At 35.7% G+C, this 19,127-nt stretch overlaps 1 protein-coding gene across 1 annotated transcript; it reads left to right on the top strand.

Moving 5' to 3' along the window:
* The first annotated feature begins 3,512 nt into the window (after positions 1–3,512).
* Positions 3,513–10,486, top strand: LOC110713200. The gene is made up of 6 exons (XM_021891665.1): positions 3,513–3,822; positions 4,679–5,934; positions 6,504–6,635; positions 8,117–8,161; positions 8,247–9,059; positions 9,949–10,486. The coding sequence occupies exons 2-6, from the start codon at positions 4,683–4,685 to the stop codon at positions 10,164–10,166; spliced, it is 2,460 nt and encodes an 819-aa protein (XP_021747357.1). The 5' UTR covers positions 3,513–3,822; positions 4,679–4,682; the 3' UTR covers positions 10,167–10,486.
* Positions 10,487–19,127: the final 8,641 nt, after the last annotated feature.

Raw genomic sequence — 19,127 nt, 5'->3', positions numbered from 1 at the left:
GACCTGACATATCTTTTAGTGTGGGTTTGTGTGCCAGATTCCAAGCAAATCCAAAGGAGTCTCACTTGTCAGCAGTAAAAAGAATCCTTAGATACTTGAAAGGAACTGACGATTTGAGTCTCTTCTATCCTAGAAGTGATTCTTTTGATTTAAATAGTTTTACAGATGCTGACTATGCAGGTGATTTGGTAAATAGGAAAAGCACTTCAGGTATGGTACAATTTTTAGGACCTTGTTTAGTTTCTTGGGGTTCCAAGAAGCAAAACACAGTTGCTTTATCCACGGCAGAAGCTGAATATGTGGTTGTAGCAGCATGTTTCTCACAAGTTCTATGGATAAAACAACAGGTCAGAGATTTTGGTATTATTTTTAAATGTGCACCGATTTACCGTGATAATACAAGTGCTATATGTATTTCTAAAGATCCAGTTCAACACTCACATTAGGTTAACTCTTTTTTTTTTTTAATTTGAATGACACATGTCCCTAAATAATTGGTCAAAAAGAAAAAACTTTTAAATAAATTCTGATCAAAAATTTTTTTTCATAAAAAAAATCCAGCCAACCCCCAACAACACCCTAACCCCCAATCTCCGGCAGCCCCTCCTCCTATCCCCACCGTCGTACGCCCCCATCCCCACCGTCGGAGCGCTGGAACCCCCCATCGGCCCATCCCCACCGTCGGAGCGCCGAAACCCCTACACCCACCCCCACAAAGCAAAAACCAGCCCTTTATTTCAACTAATTAAGAAAACAAGAAAGATTAAAAAAAAACCCTTCGAGAGGAGAATAGATGGCTTGGGTAGGAGTTTCAGCGATTAAAGAGGCTTTGTGACGGTTTTTCGGCGGTGAGAGGAGGTTTTCGGTGTTTTTCAAGGTGGTGGTTATGGTGGTTTCGGGGTTGGAATTTGGGTTAGGTGTGATGTTGGAGGTGCCTTTTGATCGGCGCTAGGTGGGTTCATGTATTGGGGTTTTGCCCGGCCGTTTTCGGGGGTGTAGGGTGGCGGTCGGCCGGTTTTTGGTGGGACTAGGGTGAGGATGAGAGTTTCACGGTGGGTTGGGATGGCTGGTTTTTTTTTTTTTTTTTTTTTTTTTTTTTTTTTCTAACCAATTACAAAATGACAGTGGCGTATTAACGTATCAAAACCAGTTATCAACAGGTTAGGGACCAATAGAAGAAGATCCCCTATAAAGGTGGGATTATAAAATAATAATCAAAAGGTGGGATTATTAATATCGAATTAGCCAAAGGTGGGATTATTAAAATCAATTTTTCCTATTAGTTATATGATTCGATATATTAGATCGGTCCATTAATATATTTTTATATATTTATTTTATGTATATAATCTCTTCACAGGAAAAAATATATTTAAAGATTAATAATAATTTTAATATTAATAGGGGACTATCTTTTTTTAGGGAACTATCTTTTTAACTCACTTTTAATTAGAACTAGATGAAGCCCGTGCGATGCACTGTTTGTTTGAATTATATATATATATAAACCGAAAAATCTTATTCGCCAATTTTTCTTGTGTGACATTTAAATTATTTAGAACTCAATAATAGTATTATACTAGATGAAGCCCGTGCGATGCGCGGTTTGTTTGAATTTTTTAAAATAATATTTTTACACATATATATTTATGTGCTAAAAATTGTTAAATATTTAGATAGAATTCCTGATATTAAAAGATAATATTTTATATTTAATTAATTTAAACCGGATAATCTCATTCGCAAATTTTGCTTACGTGTCAGTTAAATTATTTAATTCTAAAAGAAATTAATAATCTCGTATTTAATTGGCTACCACTAAAATTTATAATCCTACGTGGCGCGCTAAAAAAATTAAATCTTACGTGGCTTTCTAAAAACTCGGAAAAAAACTCCCCTTTATATATATACTAGATGAAGCCCGTGCGATGCACGGTTTGTTTAAATTTTATTTTCAAAAAATTTATAAATATATTTATGTACTAAAATTTCTTATATATTTAGATAAAATTCCTTATATCAAAGATAATATATTTTATATTTAATTAATTTAAACTGGAAAACTCATTCACCAATTTTGCTTATGTGTCATTTAAATTATTTAATTCTAAAAGAAATTAATAATCTCGTATTTAATTGGCTACCACTAAAATTGTTTATCTTACGTGGCGCACTAAAAAATTTAAATCCTATATGGCTCTCTAAAAACTCGGGAAAAAAACCCCTTTATATATATACTTATGAAGCCCGTGCGATGCACGGTTTGTTAGTATTTTTTTTTTAAAAAAATCATATATATGTGATTAAAATTGTTATTATATTAGTTTTAAAATATTAGATAAAATTCCTAATTTCCTCAAAAAAAATAAAAATAAAATTCCTAACCTCAAAAGATAATATTTTGTACTTAATTAATTTAAACTTTAAAATCTCATTCGCCAATTTTGCTTACGTGGCATTTGAATTATTTAATTGTAAAAGAAATTAATAATCTCTTATTTAATTGGCTACCACTTAAATTTATAATCCTACATGGCGCGCTAAGAAAATTAAATCCTACGTGGCTCTCTAAAAACTTGGGGAAAAACTCCCCTTTATATATATATACTAGTTTTGTGCCGTGCGATGCCCGGGTTGTTTATTCAATTTAATGATAAAATTTTTAATCTATATGTCAAATTATAAAATATACAATTGATACAAAATTAGTTTATTGATGTACTTTTGTAACGATTTACTATCTAGCTTAGTAGGCATATAATGACTAATACTAATATTGGTGGAAATGTTCGATTTAAAACTTTACAAAAATAAACAAATAGTAAATTAAATAAGATAAATGTTCAAAACCCGTTGGATTGACCCGAACCCAAAACTTTGGGCAAGGGTTGAACATTTCTTGACTCGTAACCTAAAGTGACCCAATCCGAGATGACTCATGATCACTCAACCCTAATTGACAGGTTTATGTAGTAATAAAATTCTATTAGTTGTGAAATATATTATTTTAACTGATTAGTATATATTATAAATAGATGTTTTACACTTTAAACTAATTCCTTCGCTCCAAAAAAAATATTATGTCATAAAAAAATTTAATTTATATGATAATTTTTAAGAATGATAATCTAATAATTTTTTTGAATAAAATTATAATTCAATTTGTATCTCTGAAATATTGGTCTTTTATCGAAAATAAAATTCTAAAATTTGAATTTTATCCTAAAATTCTATAATTTTTTTAATCTTATGAAGATTATTTAAATCGCTCCAACGTGGCGCGACACTTGACGAAAAGTTGGAACGCCAAGTGTCGCAACGTCATGATCTGGCTAAAAATTTAGCTTTATATATTAGTTTAATTTCGGGTTTGTTACAGAGGGAGTTAAATCTACCCTCCCGCCCCAATACACAGGTCTAGATATTAGATTTAACTCCCTATGTAACAAACCCGAAATTAAACTAAAAAACAAGACCCCATCTGACTCGACTCGACTCGACTCGACTGGACTACTCTACCCTCCCGCCCCAATACACAGGTCTATCTGTATTACATCACATAAGACTTGACAGAATGCTTCAAAGGAACACAATCTTACATCTTACGTCTCTCTCTCTCCTTGAAGAAGTATGTATACTAGTAGTAGTAACTAGGTCCCACACCGAACCCTTTAAAACGCTTCAGCCTTTCTTCAGCGCCAAAAACCAAACCCCCCTTCTTCTCTTTCTCTCTCCTCCTCCTCCTTGGCTTCCGTACACTCATGCTCACTCCTCTTTCTTCTTATTCCTCTTTCAATTTCTTCCGATTTCTTTGATTTTCTGGTAATTCTTTCTTTCCCAATTCTACAATTGAATTACCTTTTCTTTTGCTTTTTCATTTTTTTTAATTTTTTGTTTTGTCTTTTATTGTAATTTGAATTTGAATTTTTATGTGTATTTTTTGTATTCCGATGATTGAATTTTGTGTTCTGGAGTGAATTTTGTTTGATGGGTGTTCTTGTTTTTTTATAACAGATTTTTTCTTTGAGGTGGCGTTTGTGGGTTGTGAAATTATTTATTTGATGATTTTTATTGGCTGAAATGAACTAGAATTAGGTTAGATTTTTGTTATAAAGTGTGGAAAGTCATGGGTTTGAATTTTGAATTGTGCCTATGCATCTGAATTATGGGGTTTTACCGTTTTAGGTATAGATTTTGGCCTTTTGATTTTGATTATTTCAAAAGTGGATAGCTGATTTAATGCGTTTTATAGTGCTTGCTTTATTCTGGGTGGCTAACTTTGCTTCGAAATTGGATTGATTTAGTGAAATCTTTGAACTTTGAGGTTTTGGCTTAGTGCAGTAATTGAGGAGTTTTATGGATTGATATAGTTTTCTCAGCACATTGAAAGGTGTAGTGAGTTGAAGAGCTGGATTTCGATGTTTTGGTTTCGTTGTATATGGGTAATTACTTGATCAGTGCAAGCTTACCTTAGGGAAAGCGGTAGATGACACAATTAGTCATAAAATTTTGGGATGTTGATTTTGCCGAGTTTGTTGCCTAAATGTGGTATGCTCTAAGCACAAATGCTTGATTGATAAAAGTATATCTAAGTTGATGTGATAGTTAATTGTTTACAATGTTTTGACTGTTTATTTATGCTCTTAATCTGATAGTAGTATCTTATTTCTTCATTCAGAAGCATGAAAAATCGCGATCAGAATCAAAGGCAAGATGATTATGAGGGCTTTATTAGTGTACCTCAGTTGCAGAATGATAATTCTCAAGAAGCTTTGCCTGCTAATGATAGTGGCACTGGTGGCCCTAATCCCTTCACTTTTATGCCTCTCCAATCTTCTCCTTTGTCTACAAGGAATCTTTATGGATACCAAGGAAATTTACCCAGAGCCTCTGTAAATGATTTGAATATAGGTACTAATGTAGATGAAAATCCAATGAATATATCTATTGACCAAAATGTAATTGTTATAGATGATAATTCCATTCTAGACAATCAGGGTTTCAGTTTTCCTAGTGTAGGCATGGATTTGATGAGTCCTGGATATCATATTCCTAACAATGTGATGACCTCTTATCATGGCATGAGTAGGGTACCTCAATTCGAGAATGTTGGCATCATTGACAGAAATTCCATTAATGCTGTTAATCGTGGGGTTGGAAACTTCCACCTGGATGCAGAAACACAAAACAGCATCAGACAGCCAACAGGGCACTATAGACATGTTACTAATTTCAGTGAAAGTGCAGCTCAGGTCAACCAAATTACTGTCCCAAGAGTGTATGATAACCAAGTTAGAGCTAATATGTCTCATCCAAACAGATTGGACAGACTTGATGGAAGATTTTTGTCACTTGGCAATGTTGCATCTTACGTGAACTCCAACACTTATGGTGGGGGAGCCATTCATTTGAGTGAGACGCCCCTTTCTTCGCAAGGTCAATCACCTTATAATTCCTTTAACAATGTGCGGGGCTTGGCAGGGTTTCAGAATAATGCAGATGGTCTTGTGACGACATGGGATTCTTCAGGCAATCAAAACATTTCTGGTGGTGGTAGTTTGCAATTTATGAATTCTAGGCATGATATGAATCCAACCTCCAACCTCTATGGAGGGCCGGTGAACATGCACCATTATATTCCCACTCCAAGCGGCAGAACCTCTGAAGCTGGAAATGAATGTGGCTCAAGTATGTATTCAAGTGACCCTTCTGATTGCTCTAGAGCTGATCAACGCGTGCTTACCAATAACTCCAGTCATAATCAAGGATTGGCCAAGAATGTAAGAAGAAGGATGCAAGGAGTCCCATTCAACTCTACTGTTCTGAGAAGTAATCACCAAATTGCTGCTGATCCACCACAGAATTCATATCTAACTACCAACCTCATGCCACCTCCTTCCGGGATAGGAGAATCTGATAGCCATGACAAGTCAGGTGAGCAATCTGTGCATCTTTAGTCATTGATGTTAAATATGTGTCTTTAATTTCCCACTGTCATGAAATGTTTAAATCAGCTTGCTAGAAGTCACCTATTCCATTACTTGTTGAAGCTTTAATGTTGCGTCCTTGGATATAAAGAGCCTACATTGATCAGAAGCTGAAAAAGAAATTAAACCTGCTCTTATGAGATTCAAAGTCCTGCATTGAATGATTGAAAATACTGAAGCTGTCTGGGAGTCTGGGATATTAGTTCCTGATCCGAAGCCAAGCTGTTCAGTTACTTACTGCTTCTGTTGTTAAAGGTCACAGTTCATTGACTTAACAATAAATTTTTATGGCTAAATCTTGTGCTTTAAGTGTTGCTTGAAAAATGTTAGCTCGGTCACTGTTACTTTATGGAATGTATTATATGCCGCCTCTTTTGTCCTACAATCCCCACATCAATAATTTTCGCTGTTAACATGTCACAGTCATTCCTCAATTGAGATGTCAGGCATTCTTTGTCTCCTGCTGTTGGTTTGCCAGTTCCTATCTGAATGTAACCCTAGCTCTTTAATTTGCAGGCCTTGCACTTGGATCCTGTGCAACTAGTTCTTCTGTTCAGGCTATTGGAGACGATCTTGTCCCCCGGAATAGTAGGTTTCTTTCTGCTGGTATGCCTGCCTGTCAGTTTTCCGGTGGCTTTGTTCCAGCAGGTATGTCTGTTTTCAGTACTTGCTTGCTACGTTCTTTGCTTTATTGTGAACGATTATTCTGAAAGATGTAGTTTGCTATCACAAAGATGTTGGTAACTTGGTGCTATACATCCCTTTAAAGTTTAAACTGAGTGAGGTTTGTTGTGGATATGTGGTTAACAGGCTTTTCTGAGTTGAAGCTTGATACTGTAAATTTATGAAAGCTGGACATGCCGTTTTCATGGCTGACTGATAAATAGTGGTATCTTGCACAAAAAGCTATGTGAAATGTTGTAGCATCATTTTTCATTCATTGAATTAGGAAAACCAATTCATTTGATAGATGAGACTAAGATATAATGGCTCTAGCTTTTTGTGTGTTTAGACTGTATGGAGAGGTTTGAATTTACTCTGCTACATTGAACATAGTTATTCCAAAAAAAAAAAGAAATGATTTATTTTTTTCATCCTAAACTGTGCAGCTATATTCATTTCAATAATCTATTTAATTTTTTTTAATAAAAATTCGAAAATGTAGGCGACACATTTTAAGCAAAGGTTGAAATAATAAAGACTAAATGCTTTTAATTATTGTATGCTTTTCAAGCACAATCTAAACACAAAATTGTACAAAATTGTATCGTATACAATTTGTTCATCCTATAGAATGTATCGTATACTTGTTGACTCATACAAAATTGTACTTTTGAAGTGTTTATTTCAAAGTGTGTTTTTCTGAATATTACTTAAAAGGCTAACAGCCTTGTATATTTGCAGTAAAAACATTGACCTGGTTTGTGTTGCCATTTCAGTTTCATGTGTTTAGTTTTTCATTACACTATGTTAACTGCATTAAATGAGCTGCCAAATGATTTCTATACAGTGTAGATTTCATTCAGATGAAACGGTACTAAGTCAGTTATTTTCCCACAGTACAAACTGGTTTGATGATATATCAAATAATTGAAAGTGAGGTAGCTACTGTGCTGCTGCTGATTCCACAATAGTTATGTGATTCTAGCATGCTATAGCATTTGCCAACTGCGGACTAGAGGAAAGTTTATTATAAAATAGGAAAACATAGTCAGGCTCTTTTGTTTGATTCTCTTTATCACTTTATCATCAGAAACGATGATGCCAAAACATTATTACATTAATTGTGTGAATAAAGAAAGACTGCCATTGAATTGGGTGGCTTACAGTCTGCAAGCTGATTGTGTGTCCTTTGTTACAGCAGAAATATCTCCACCATTATCATTTAAGTAGTTTAATTATCTTAGTTACTAGTGTTACATGTTATTTCTCGTACCTATAATGCAAGTTTACCTGCATTTTTTTTTATGTATGCTTTATGTTCGCTGCTTTGATGAGACCTTTTGTGGGTAGAGGCTTTGAGCTCCAAAAAGTTAAATTAGCTGAACTGCAAAATGCCATGTTTCAAAGAGTTATTACCTCACTGATATGATGATATGTCATATATTTATCTTAAATTTTAATCACAGGAAAAAGTTATCCACCTTACACTGGGCATGGTCGGCATTCCACAGGTTTATATGTCCTCATTTTGGTTTTGATATATGTTATGTGTAAGAATCTACATTGGTCTGAAGTATGTGATTTCTGATTTATTAGGTCAAACAGCTGATCTCACAGTGAAAAATGAACATCCCCAGGCTTCTACAGCTGTCACTAGAGATTCTCTCAAACGAAACTTAAATTTTCCTCCCCGTGCTTCAATACATGATCAGCGCAGGAAAATCATGCCTCAAACATCAATGAAACAATTTTCATCAGATCTACTGCAGAATGCCCTGGGGCAAATTGCTACTACTGGCCATTCTATGCCAGCCTGTACTCCCGCTGTGAACTCCTCTGATATCCCTAGTGCTGTACTGAGAGATTTTGCTGCTCGTGATTGTACCAGAAATATTACATCTATTTCTCCTGAAGCAAAGACTGATGGAGCCTCTAATACAGCGAGGGTCACACAGAATTTTGCAATATCTGCAGCTACTCATAGTTCTTCTGCAGAGGTGTCTTTGGATATCCCCAGCTCAATGACGAGCTCCGCAGCTGCTCCTTCAAAGACTTCCACTGCTGCAATGGTTGCAGCTGAAAGTCCTACTTTTGCATCACCACCCATGGATGCACCATCAACCCCTTTAGCTAGGATAATAGCAAACCGCTCTGGCTCAGCGAGAGTTCCAATCCCAGCAACTAATTCACAGAGAGTTGCAGCAGCAGCTTTATCTTCTTCTGGACGTAACGCGGCTGCTTTGGCTGCTCTTCGGAAGCTTCAGATGCTCCAGACTAACTCAAATATGACTCGCCAATCTCTGAGTGACTGGAAAAAATCTCTGCCTGCCTTGGCTGCTTTAGCAAAGGCAGATCCAGGTTTGAGAGCATCACAAGTTACTAGTTCAATGCCTCATATAAAGTTTCAAGGTATTTATGTGTATGTCTTCTCTTGCATCCTTCATTTACTAAGATATTTATCTGGCTTAAATTAAGTTTTTGCTTTTGAAGTTGCTTGTTTAAACACATATATATTGTGAGGTGAACAATCCTGAACATAGTAACATTTTCCGCAAGTGTGAATGTTGTTGCCCATGTTTCAAAGCTTTTGACGAAGACTTTTTTTTCTATTCAAAACAGTATTTCGAAATTTTTTTTACCATCCAGAGCTTTTGATATCTTTATTTTGAAGTGTATATGTGTAGACCCTTGGGTATTCTTTGTTTAATACTGTCCCATTTCTTGCATGACCTTCATTACCATTTTCGAATTACTGTGGGAACCAGCAAGAGAAAAGATTAGTTTTGCTGATTATTCGGAAACAATGTGTCAATATGGAGGTTTTTTTTTTTTTGTATCTCGGAGATTTACATATAGATTTTGCGTTGGAATTGGTTAATGGTGCTGCCCAGACTAGGTTTTCCTTCATAATTGATGCACTCTTGCTTTTTCTTATCCACTGAAATTTACTCCACTAAATCAGTACGAAAAGCTCTTTGATCTCTTTTTTATCTATTGATTTACTTTATACAGCTAATGAAAACTATTCAAGGTTTTCCGTTGATGATAGTCTCTACAGAGCTGCGCATTGGCACTTGCTGGCCTGGTCCCCATATTAGCTTCAATCTGTTGATTCATGCATATACTCTTAGCTATCTTGAAAGTTTTAACTTAAACTTGCTGTAACCTTTCCTGTGAAATTTTTTAGCTGTCATGCATGCTGTGCGCTCTGTGGTTTCAAGATATTGTTGTGCTGGTTACCTTCCAGTGTGCATACTACCCAATACAAGAAGTTATTAACAACGGTTTTTGCTTGTAGGTTTTGCTCTCCCTCCAACAGTTGGATTCAAGTGTCTTTTGTGCAAGAGAGACTTATCATTTGCACCCGAAGGCCCTATTTCACAACCGCCTATTCCACCAACTGTAGCTACTCTACCTTGCGGCCACACCTTTCATGACCATTGTCTGCAGCTTATTACTCCAGAAGATCAGTCAAAAGACCCACCTTGCATTCCTTGTGCCATGGGTGAGACATGAATGTCTTCCCAATTACTACTAATCAATCCTCAACTTTTGCCGTTGTTAAAGTAGACATAGCTCTATTTCGAGGATGTATTTTAATTAATTAGTCGGTTGATAATGAAAACATATGGGATTCTTGGTAGCGTATATAGCTGAAATAGAGATTATGCAGTCTCTTTTTTGGGTCACTAATTATGAAGATTAGAAGGAATGTACTGTATATGTATCAGAAGAACATATAGAAAAAAATCATTGACATTGCAGTGTACATATATGTGAGCACATGTATTCATGTAGCTCTGCTTTTGAATGCACATCTGAAGCTAACATTTGACTGAATAAAGATTTTGATAAACTTTGGAGGAATTCTTGTTATCAACTAAGTTGAATCCACAATGACTCAACTAAGGGCAAAATAGTCATTTGAAAAACCTGGTTTAAAAAGAAGATTAAAAAAACCAAGTAAAGTTGTAAAGGAGAACAAGTGTGGGCCTTGGTTTGTCAAATTCCCTATTTCAGTTTTAAAATTAAAAATGAAATATGAGGCGGTTTGATAAATATTAAAGGGGAACATGCTGGACAAGAAAGAGAAAGCATTTGCGAATTCCTCTTTAGCTCCTACTCAGGAAAGGAGAGAGAAACCAAAGGCAGATATAAGTAGCTTTTTTTCATCAAAATCGCATAAACTAAGTGCATTTGCAGGCAAGTAAGTGATCTAGGCGAGAGAGGAGAGAGAAAGCATTTGCGAATACCACTTGAAGTTTATGGGGTATGTCTACATTGGTATGGTAACTAGTTTGTGATGTGATTTGGGAAGTTGTTGGTATTGGTATGATACAATTCAACTACCATTCAGTTACAAGCACCTTGATTACAATTCATTTACAAATACCAACATGACTTACCATCATACCATCAATGTTGCTGGTGGTATTCAGATGAGTCACTATATTAAGTTATGTACCATCCAGGTCGTCGTTGGTATTTAGTTGATGTTCAGTCATCAAGTTAGATACCATCTAGGATGTAATTGGTGTTTGAGTTATAATTACTGCCCATATATTAAAAGATTGCATAATAAACTAAATTATTGCAAGAAGATGTTTCTTTTGCCTAGTTCATCCAATAAGCGATAATAATAGGCGATCGGAAAATAAAGAAATGGTTAATATAACCTTTGACAGCTTCAATTTTTAATTTCATGCCTTCCTTGAGTGAAAATTCCATAAATTTTTAGTTGAAAATTTGATTAGGAGAATTTTGGGAAATTTTTCCCTACCATTGCCAGTGAAATTTGGGAAGGTAAGGTACAAAAGTACTGACACTAGGTCCCCCTCCCTTTTACTCTTTTCTGTTATTATTTAGCCTTTTCATTTTTTTTTTTAAAAAAAAAAAAAAAAAAAAACTTAGTTGAGTCCAAAGTGGACTCAACTTAGTTGAAACCATGAATTCCTCTGAACTTCGTATCTATATCATTTCCAAGGAGTAGAAGATGCAACCTAGAGTAGATTAATTTGAAGAACTCTCACAAATCATAACAGGGAATATAGGTCAGGAAGTCTGAATACTCCCTTCGTCTCAAAATAATTACTCCCTCCAATCCTCCATCCCATAATATAATTCCCGCTTCGAAAGATACTATGGGTACACTTGGTGTACAGAATCTTGTACACCAAAATCCCTATTGATTGAAAGGGAATCTTATTTTAAAGTGGGTTATCTTTTTTTTTTTTCATTTAAATTTCAAATCTTATTTTTAACAATTAAAAATTTGAATTTCAAATTCAACCATATTTTATAATTCCAAAATTTATGTGTCTTTTTTTCCTTGCTTTTTTTTTTTTTACTCTCCACTTTGTTAGACACTACTAGAAAAAGGCATGTTTCCGACGGAATTATTACGACGGACCATATTTTCCGTCACAAATTTTAAATTTCACGACGAAATTAAGTTTATCGTAAAAATCCGTCGAAAATATTAAATTACGACGGAAATTCTCTCACAAAAATTAAAACATCAAAACCTTCTCCCTTGCTTTTCACGACACAACCAGGAAAAAAGGGGGAAGAGAGAGAAAGAAAGAAAGGGAGAAAGAGAGAAAGGAAGAAAGGGATAAAGAGAGAAAAGAAGCGCCGACACCGGAGCTACGCGTCGCCAAAGGCCACCGGATCCGCCGTCGCCAGCCCTCCCGTTGTTCTCCGCGGCCGGTAAGTTTTGTTTTTGTTTTTTTTTATTTTAAATGTAAAACGCCACCACTAACATCATCTGTGTGAACAGCCACCTGTCACTGGTGTAGCAGCGGCTGTCACCAGTCGGTCTCGTCGCCGACATTCCAAAAACCCGGCCAGCCGCCAGTAAGTTTTTTTTTTCTAATCTGTTTTGATTTTTATTTTTTAAAAACCCTAACCACCACCACCCCTTTTTTCTTCAGGTTCCTCCACCTTCCTTGCTTTGACCAGAACCACCACCCCCTTCTTCCTCCAGCCATGTTGCCGTCGGTAAGTCTTCCTTTATTTTTAATTTTTTTTTAAATAAAAATTGACATTTTACACCCTAAATAAGGTTTAATTGTTATTATTTGTAGGACTTGTATCTTTTCCTTGCTTTGAATCTCAACAAAAAGTGCAGATCTAGAGGTTAGTGAAATTATAATTTCTAAAATTGTTAGTTTAGTTTATACTTGGCATGTTAGTGACTTAGATATATGTTAGTTTATTCAAGTGCTTTGGTTATGTTAGTTTAGTTTGCTTTACTTTATTATAATAAATAATAACGGTTGATATGTTAGGTTAGTTTGGTTTGGTTTTTTATAATAATGTAAGACATGACATGTTAATTTTGTTTGGTTTATTATAATAATGTATCACATGATATGTTAGTTTAGGTTGATATTTTATTATAATGATGTACGACATGATATGTTAGTTTACATTGGTTTAGTTTATTATAATAATGTATGTTAGTTTAGTTTAATTTATTATAATTTAATAATGCATGTTACTTTTGTTTAGTTTAATATAATGTATGTTAGTTTTCTTTAGTTTAATATAATGTATGTTAGTTAATTTAGTAAAAAATATTTGTTTTATATAATGTTAAATGTAATGATTAATATATAATTGTTTATATCAATTTAATTATGAATACTAGTTGTTTATATATGATTGTTTATATCAATTTAATTATGATTATGATATATTTGGTTTACTTATAATGATTATTATAATTTAATTATGAGTGTTCTTTACTTTATAATGGTTGTGTTATGTAATTTGCTTGGCATATTTTTAAATGAGCGTGTTATAATTACTTGATATATTTTTGAATGAATCATTTGCATAATCATTTGCCTAGATACCTGTTCAAGGAATACTCACTCATTAGGAGTATGTCTTGGATAGTCCTCGGTTGGGACTGTCCTTGGACGTTTATTCTCACTTAGGTGGTGAATGTATGCCTTGTTATTGTAACTAGGAAATATCCTGACTTATCATTTCTCTACAATGTTCTCTAGGTACATATGACGGGTTGTCTAATAGCCTACATCGTGTACTTGGAGAATATAAGGGAAATGCTGCCGGATTTTCCATAGAATTGATAACCTGGCATACATTCGCTAGTGAGATTAAATGTCCAAGGATGGGTTAGGTTGGAGTGATAAGGACCTTTGGGCATCATGTACAATCTTATTAGCATTTTCGTAACATTTTGATGGATAATGTATATTCAATACGCATTATGACTAATGTGATTATACATATTCGTGAGTTTGTGTAGAACTTGTAATCATGAAACGAACAGAACGTAGCTGAATGTATGAAAGGAAGGTTGGGCATTCTATTAATCCAGAATTTGTGAAAAGGGTAGATGAATTCCTTAAATACGTGGAAGATCATCCCGAGAGTAGCAACCCGAATGAAGTTAGGTTTTCATGTTTTAAATGTAAGAACAAACGGCTTTGGGATGCGGAAACGGTTAAAATTCATTTGTACCGCAAGGGTTTCATACCTAATAACTAAGAGTGGATGTGTCATGGGGAAGGATTTCCGAGAGCTCCTGAAGGACCGTCAAATGAATATCGTGAAATGATTTTCGATGCTTTTGGTCATAATGAAGATCAAGGACATTCAGAAGAGGCAGAGGAGGAGCCTAATGCACAAGCTAAGCATTTCCTAGATTTGTTAAAGGCTTCCGAACAACCATTATACGAAGGAAGTTCATTGTATGTGTTAGAGATGGCTGCCCAAATTACTAGTCTTAAGTGTGAGTATAATTTGCCCCATAGATATGTTGATAGGTTTGCTTCTTTGGTCAATGAGGCGATTCCTAACAACAACCAAATGGCCGACAAATTCTTTGAGGTGAAGAAGATTGTGAAGGGGTTGGAGTTGCCTCATGAAAAGATTCATGCATGCCTGAAAGGATATATGCTGTTTTGGAAGGATGATGTTCAACTATCTACATGTAGGGTGTGTGGTAGCGATCGATACAAAAAGACTTCTAAAGGTAGCTTAGTGCCTTTGAATGTTTTAATTTATTTTCCGATCACACCGAGATTGCAAAGGCTCTATGCAACCAAGAACATATCGGAGGAAATGACATGGCATTCGAAAAATCCTCGAGTTCAAGGCACAATGGCGCACCCTAGTGATAGTGAAGCTTAGAAACACCTCGATAGATGCTTTCCAGAATTTTCCAATGAGCCTCGTAATGTTCGACTTGGCTTGTGTACAGATGGTTTTGCTCCTCATGGTAAGTTTGGGGGATAATATTCCTGTTGGCCTGTCATTTTGACCCCTTATAACTTGCCTTCCTCAATGTGTATGAAAAGACAATTCATGTTCCTTTCGTTACTCGTTCCTGGTCCTAAGAACTCTAAGGGCAATTTGGATGTGTATATGCAATCGTTGGTACAAGATTTGAAACAATTATGGGAAGTAGGCGCAAATACTTATGACATTTCGAGGAAACAAAATTTCAATCTTCGAGCAGCCATCCTTTGGACCGTTAGTGACTTCCAAGCTTACGGTATGTTGTCTGGTTGGACCACAGAGGGTAAGAAGGCTTGTCCTTATTGTATGGATAAAAGCAAAGCATTTTGGCTTGAACACGGTGGCAAAGTTTCTTGGTTTGATTGCCATCGCCAATTCCTTCCAACAGATTACCCTTTTCAAAATAGTAAAACTGTATAATGTAAAAACAAAGTCGAAAAAGGTTCACCGCCACACATCATGTCAGGTGAGGAATTGTGGGAATGTGTGAGACACCTTCCAAAGGCAATTGATGGGCCGGAGGCATTGAAACACCTCAAAAAAGCAAAAAAAAGGTGGTTCAAGCAAACCTCGTTGTGGGAGTTTCCTTATTGGAAGCATCTGCTCATCCGTCACAACTTGGATGTCATGCACATTGAAAAGAACTACTTTGATCAGTTAATCCACACCATAATGGATGTGAAAAGGCATACATGTGACACGTCATCGACTCGAAATGACATTGTCAAATATTGTAAATGGCCAAAACTTTATCTGCAGGAGGACGATAGAGGAAAAGAGTACATGCCAAAATTCCCATTCACTCTTGACAAGGCTCAAAGAAAAGTGTTGTGTGACTGGGTTAAACACTTGTGTTTTCCTGATAGATATGCCTCCAATTTGAGCAGATGCATAGATTTACAAGCTTGTTAGCTTCATGATATGAAAAGCCACGACTGTCATGTGTTCATGGAGAGGTTTTTGTCCAATGCTTTAAGGGAATTGCTCCCTACCCATATTTGGAATGCAGTTATAGAGATCAGCCGATATTCCGTGATTTGTGTTGTTACACAATCACCATTAGTGACATGGAGCGATTAGAGAAAAACATAGTTGAAATCCTTTGCAAGCTTGAGAAGGTGTTCCCTCCTACATTCTTCAACTCCATGGAGCATTTACCTATTCATTTGCCATATGAGGGCAAGCTATGTGGTCCTGTTCAATATAGATGGATGCATCCCTTCAAAAGGTAATCAAAGTCCCTTTCACTTCCTCTTTCATACGAACCCTTCATATTCATGACCTATTTGCACAATTATTTATACTAATTTAATTATAGGTTCCTTAATCACTTGAAACGTAAAATTGGGAACAAGGCTCGAGTTGAAGGTCCTATATGCAATGCTTATCTCACCGAAGAGATAACAAACTTCTGCTCAAATTACTTTCAGGCATCAGTTGACACAAAAACTCGGGATCTCGGTCGAAATGTAAATATAGACGTGGAATCCACAATGGACAACGCTGACTTACTAGAGTTGTTCTCGGTGGATAGCGATCATGTCTCAACTAAGGGTAAAACTCGGTATTTAGATGAAAAGGAACTCGAGTGTGCTAATTTGTTCGTTTTACGAAACTGCAACATTCTTGGTGAATACAAAAGGTATACGTGTTAAGGAATGAATTTTATTCATAGTTCTGAAGAATTAAAATGGTTGAATTACTAATTTCTCTTGTATCATTGACCTAATAGGAAGTTTGAGGACTACATTCTTAGTACCCAACCGTTTTTGCGTAGTGAAGAAGTTATGGAGAAATGTGACACCGAAATCTCTGATTGGTTTCACCATAAGGTGATAGAAATGTTCTAGGTCTTTAAATATGTTTTTTAGATCTTGCAATTCACTTTAATTAATTCTTGAATTGTGACGTAAATAGGTGGTTGAAGAGAAATCAAATTCGGATGTTGTAGACACCCAAATGTGTCTCCCCAAAACCACACCCGGTGATGAATACCTTTCGCGTCAAACCATAATCGAATGAAGTGAAAGTGTGGAAAGTCTAGTGTTGCGGTTAGTTTTTATTAAAATATCTCTTTCTGTTTTCGAAAATCTATTCTATTTTATGAAAATAGTCAATATTGTTTAGTTTGGTCTTTAATAAGGGTCCAATAATAATGTAGTTGGATTGGGCTCGAAAAGAGCTTTCCAACAATATATTATAAGCCCAATTCCGATGAATAATGAGGAAGTTATGGCTAAATTACTAAACTAGGCCCGGTTTGATATTTATATGCGGCCCAATGATCTAGAGGAGGACCTATTATGAATTATCATTCCTAATCCAATTAGGATTGATTATAGTCTTCTAGAATCTTCTAGAAGGTTCTTTTGAATCCTAATGGGATTAGGATTGATAATTAAGTTTTATGAGTTTTATTTGGAATATAAAAAGTGTTTTAAGCAAAATTACGATTTTACCCCTCGTACGGAATTTTACGACTTAATTTTATCAAAAAATAGAAATCGTGTGGAAAAATCTCCTGCAGCGCCGAACGTCAGGCTGTCGCCTAGTGACAGACCTTGTCGCGCAGCGGCATGAGCTGTTGTGGTAGAGGCGTGTTTTATTCCTTTTCGTACTCTGATTCGTTTTTATCAAATCCGGACTATTTCATTATAAATAGTGTCCTTAGACCTATGTTTTTAATCATCAACTCTTAACCAGAATTCTCTAATTCTTCTCTCTCTCTAAGCTAAAGCTTATTCTCTCTCTCTCTTTCTAAGCCAACCCTTTTACAAACACGATTCCTCATACATTAGCACTACACACACCTAGACAAGTTCGAAGTTGCCTTCACCTTGTGAACGGTTTGCTAGTTCCTAAAACTTGTTGGCGACTCTTTTGCTCTATCTTCCTTCCCTTTGAACGCCACCATACTTAAGTGTATGATCACAGTGGGGCTAAAGTTTGGTGTAATGCTTGAAATATTTTCTACAGTTTTTTGGCGATTCCACTAGGGAGGATTTCTATTTTAATTCCTAAAATTTATTTTGGCAATGATTTAAAATGAGTGGATGAAACTCGAAAAGTTCTAAGTATTTCATGTGCATAATTTTGATTAACATTACTGTCATATGCATAAAAAAAAAGTTCTCATTGGAAAGACTATCCGTAATGAGTCAAAAACATAGGATTTTTACATTTAGGAAATTTGAGAAATATCTTTTACAACTAGAATCAAAATAATACTGCTAAAACTGGAAAATTCTAAGAGCACAGAAAGCTGCTGAGGCATGTAGGAACTAGCGTATAGAAAACAGAGCCTTTCGCCAATGATGTCTCTGTCGCCGGGCAAAAACATTGTCGTCTGGCGACAGGGCTATATCCTGGCGACGGACTCTGTTGTCTGGCGCTGTGTTCTTCCAATACCGAGCTAGAAATCTGCCTTCTTGTTTCGACTAGTTATAGGACTGTTGGCTTGATTCTACTTCTTGATTGAGTTTTTCTCTTTTTTCTGAAACCCATATGTGTTCTACATATGGACATAACCCTCTGGGAATTCATGCTCCATCTACCCGATTAAACGCTTTGAACAACAAAGGGTACATCCGAGAATGTTGAATTCACCAAACCATGGAAGCAAGTTTAACTCCCGGGGTCCCATCCACACGCGCCAACCCTTCCAAAGGTAAGGCTTCCGCGTGGTGCATTCTGACTCATAACCATGGACCTTATTTGACTAACCCATATCCCGAACTTTAGAGAACTAAAGTCGTGGTTAGGTTGCAAGCTCATTGCATCATATTGTGCCTACTTGACTACTTGTGCATTATTTGCTTGTGCATACTTACATGTGATTAAACTAACCGTTTGATTTGACTTCTAATTATGAACATGCTTAAATAAACTAACCAAAGGCTAATAAAGGACTTTTCTTAATTAATGATTAATTCATTTGAGCTAATAAATGTTTAGGGTGAAAATACCTAAGACACGTGGCCCAATAAATGCTTGACACGTGTCAATCTTTCAGCAGTCTGCAAAGGCCCATTTCCTTTGCAGACACGTGTCTCTTATACCCTTATTGAGGTACAGTTCTCCCTTACTATAAATAGTAAGGGTAGACCTCATTTATGAGGGACGGACATTAATTGCAACCACAAAAAAACCAAACAAAGCCTAAACCTACTGAAACGCTCTCGAACCGAGAAGCTTTTACAGTTC

This window comes from Chenopodium quinoa, unplaced genomic scaffold (assembly GCF_001683475.1).
Source record: "Chenopodium quinoa cultivar QQ74 unplaced genomic scaffold, ASM168347v1, whole genome shotgun sequence".
NCBI classification, from domain to species: domain Eukaryota; kingdom Viridiplantae; phylum Streptophyta; class Magnoliopsida; order Caryophyllales; family Amaranthaceae; genus Chenopodium; species Chenopodium quinoa.
The sequence above is the reverse complement of the archived record's forward strand: the minus strand, read 5'-3'. Positions and strand labels throughout refer to the sequence as shown.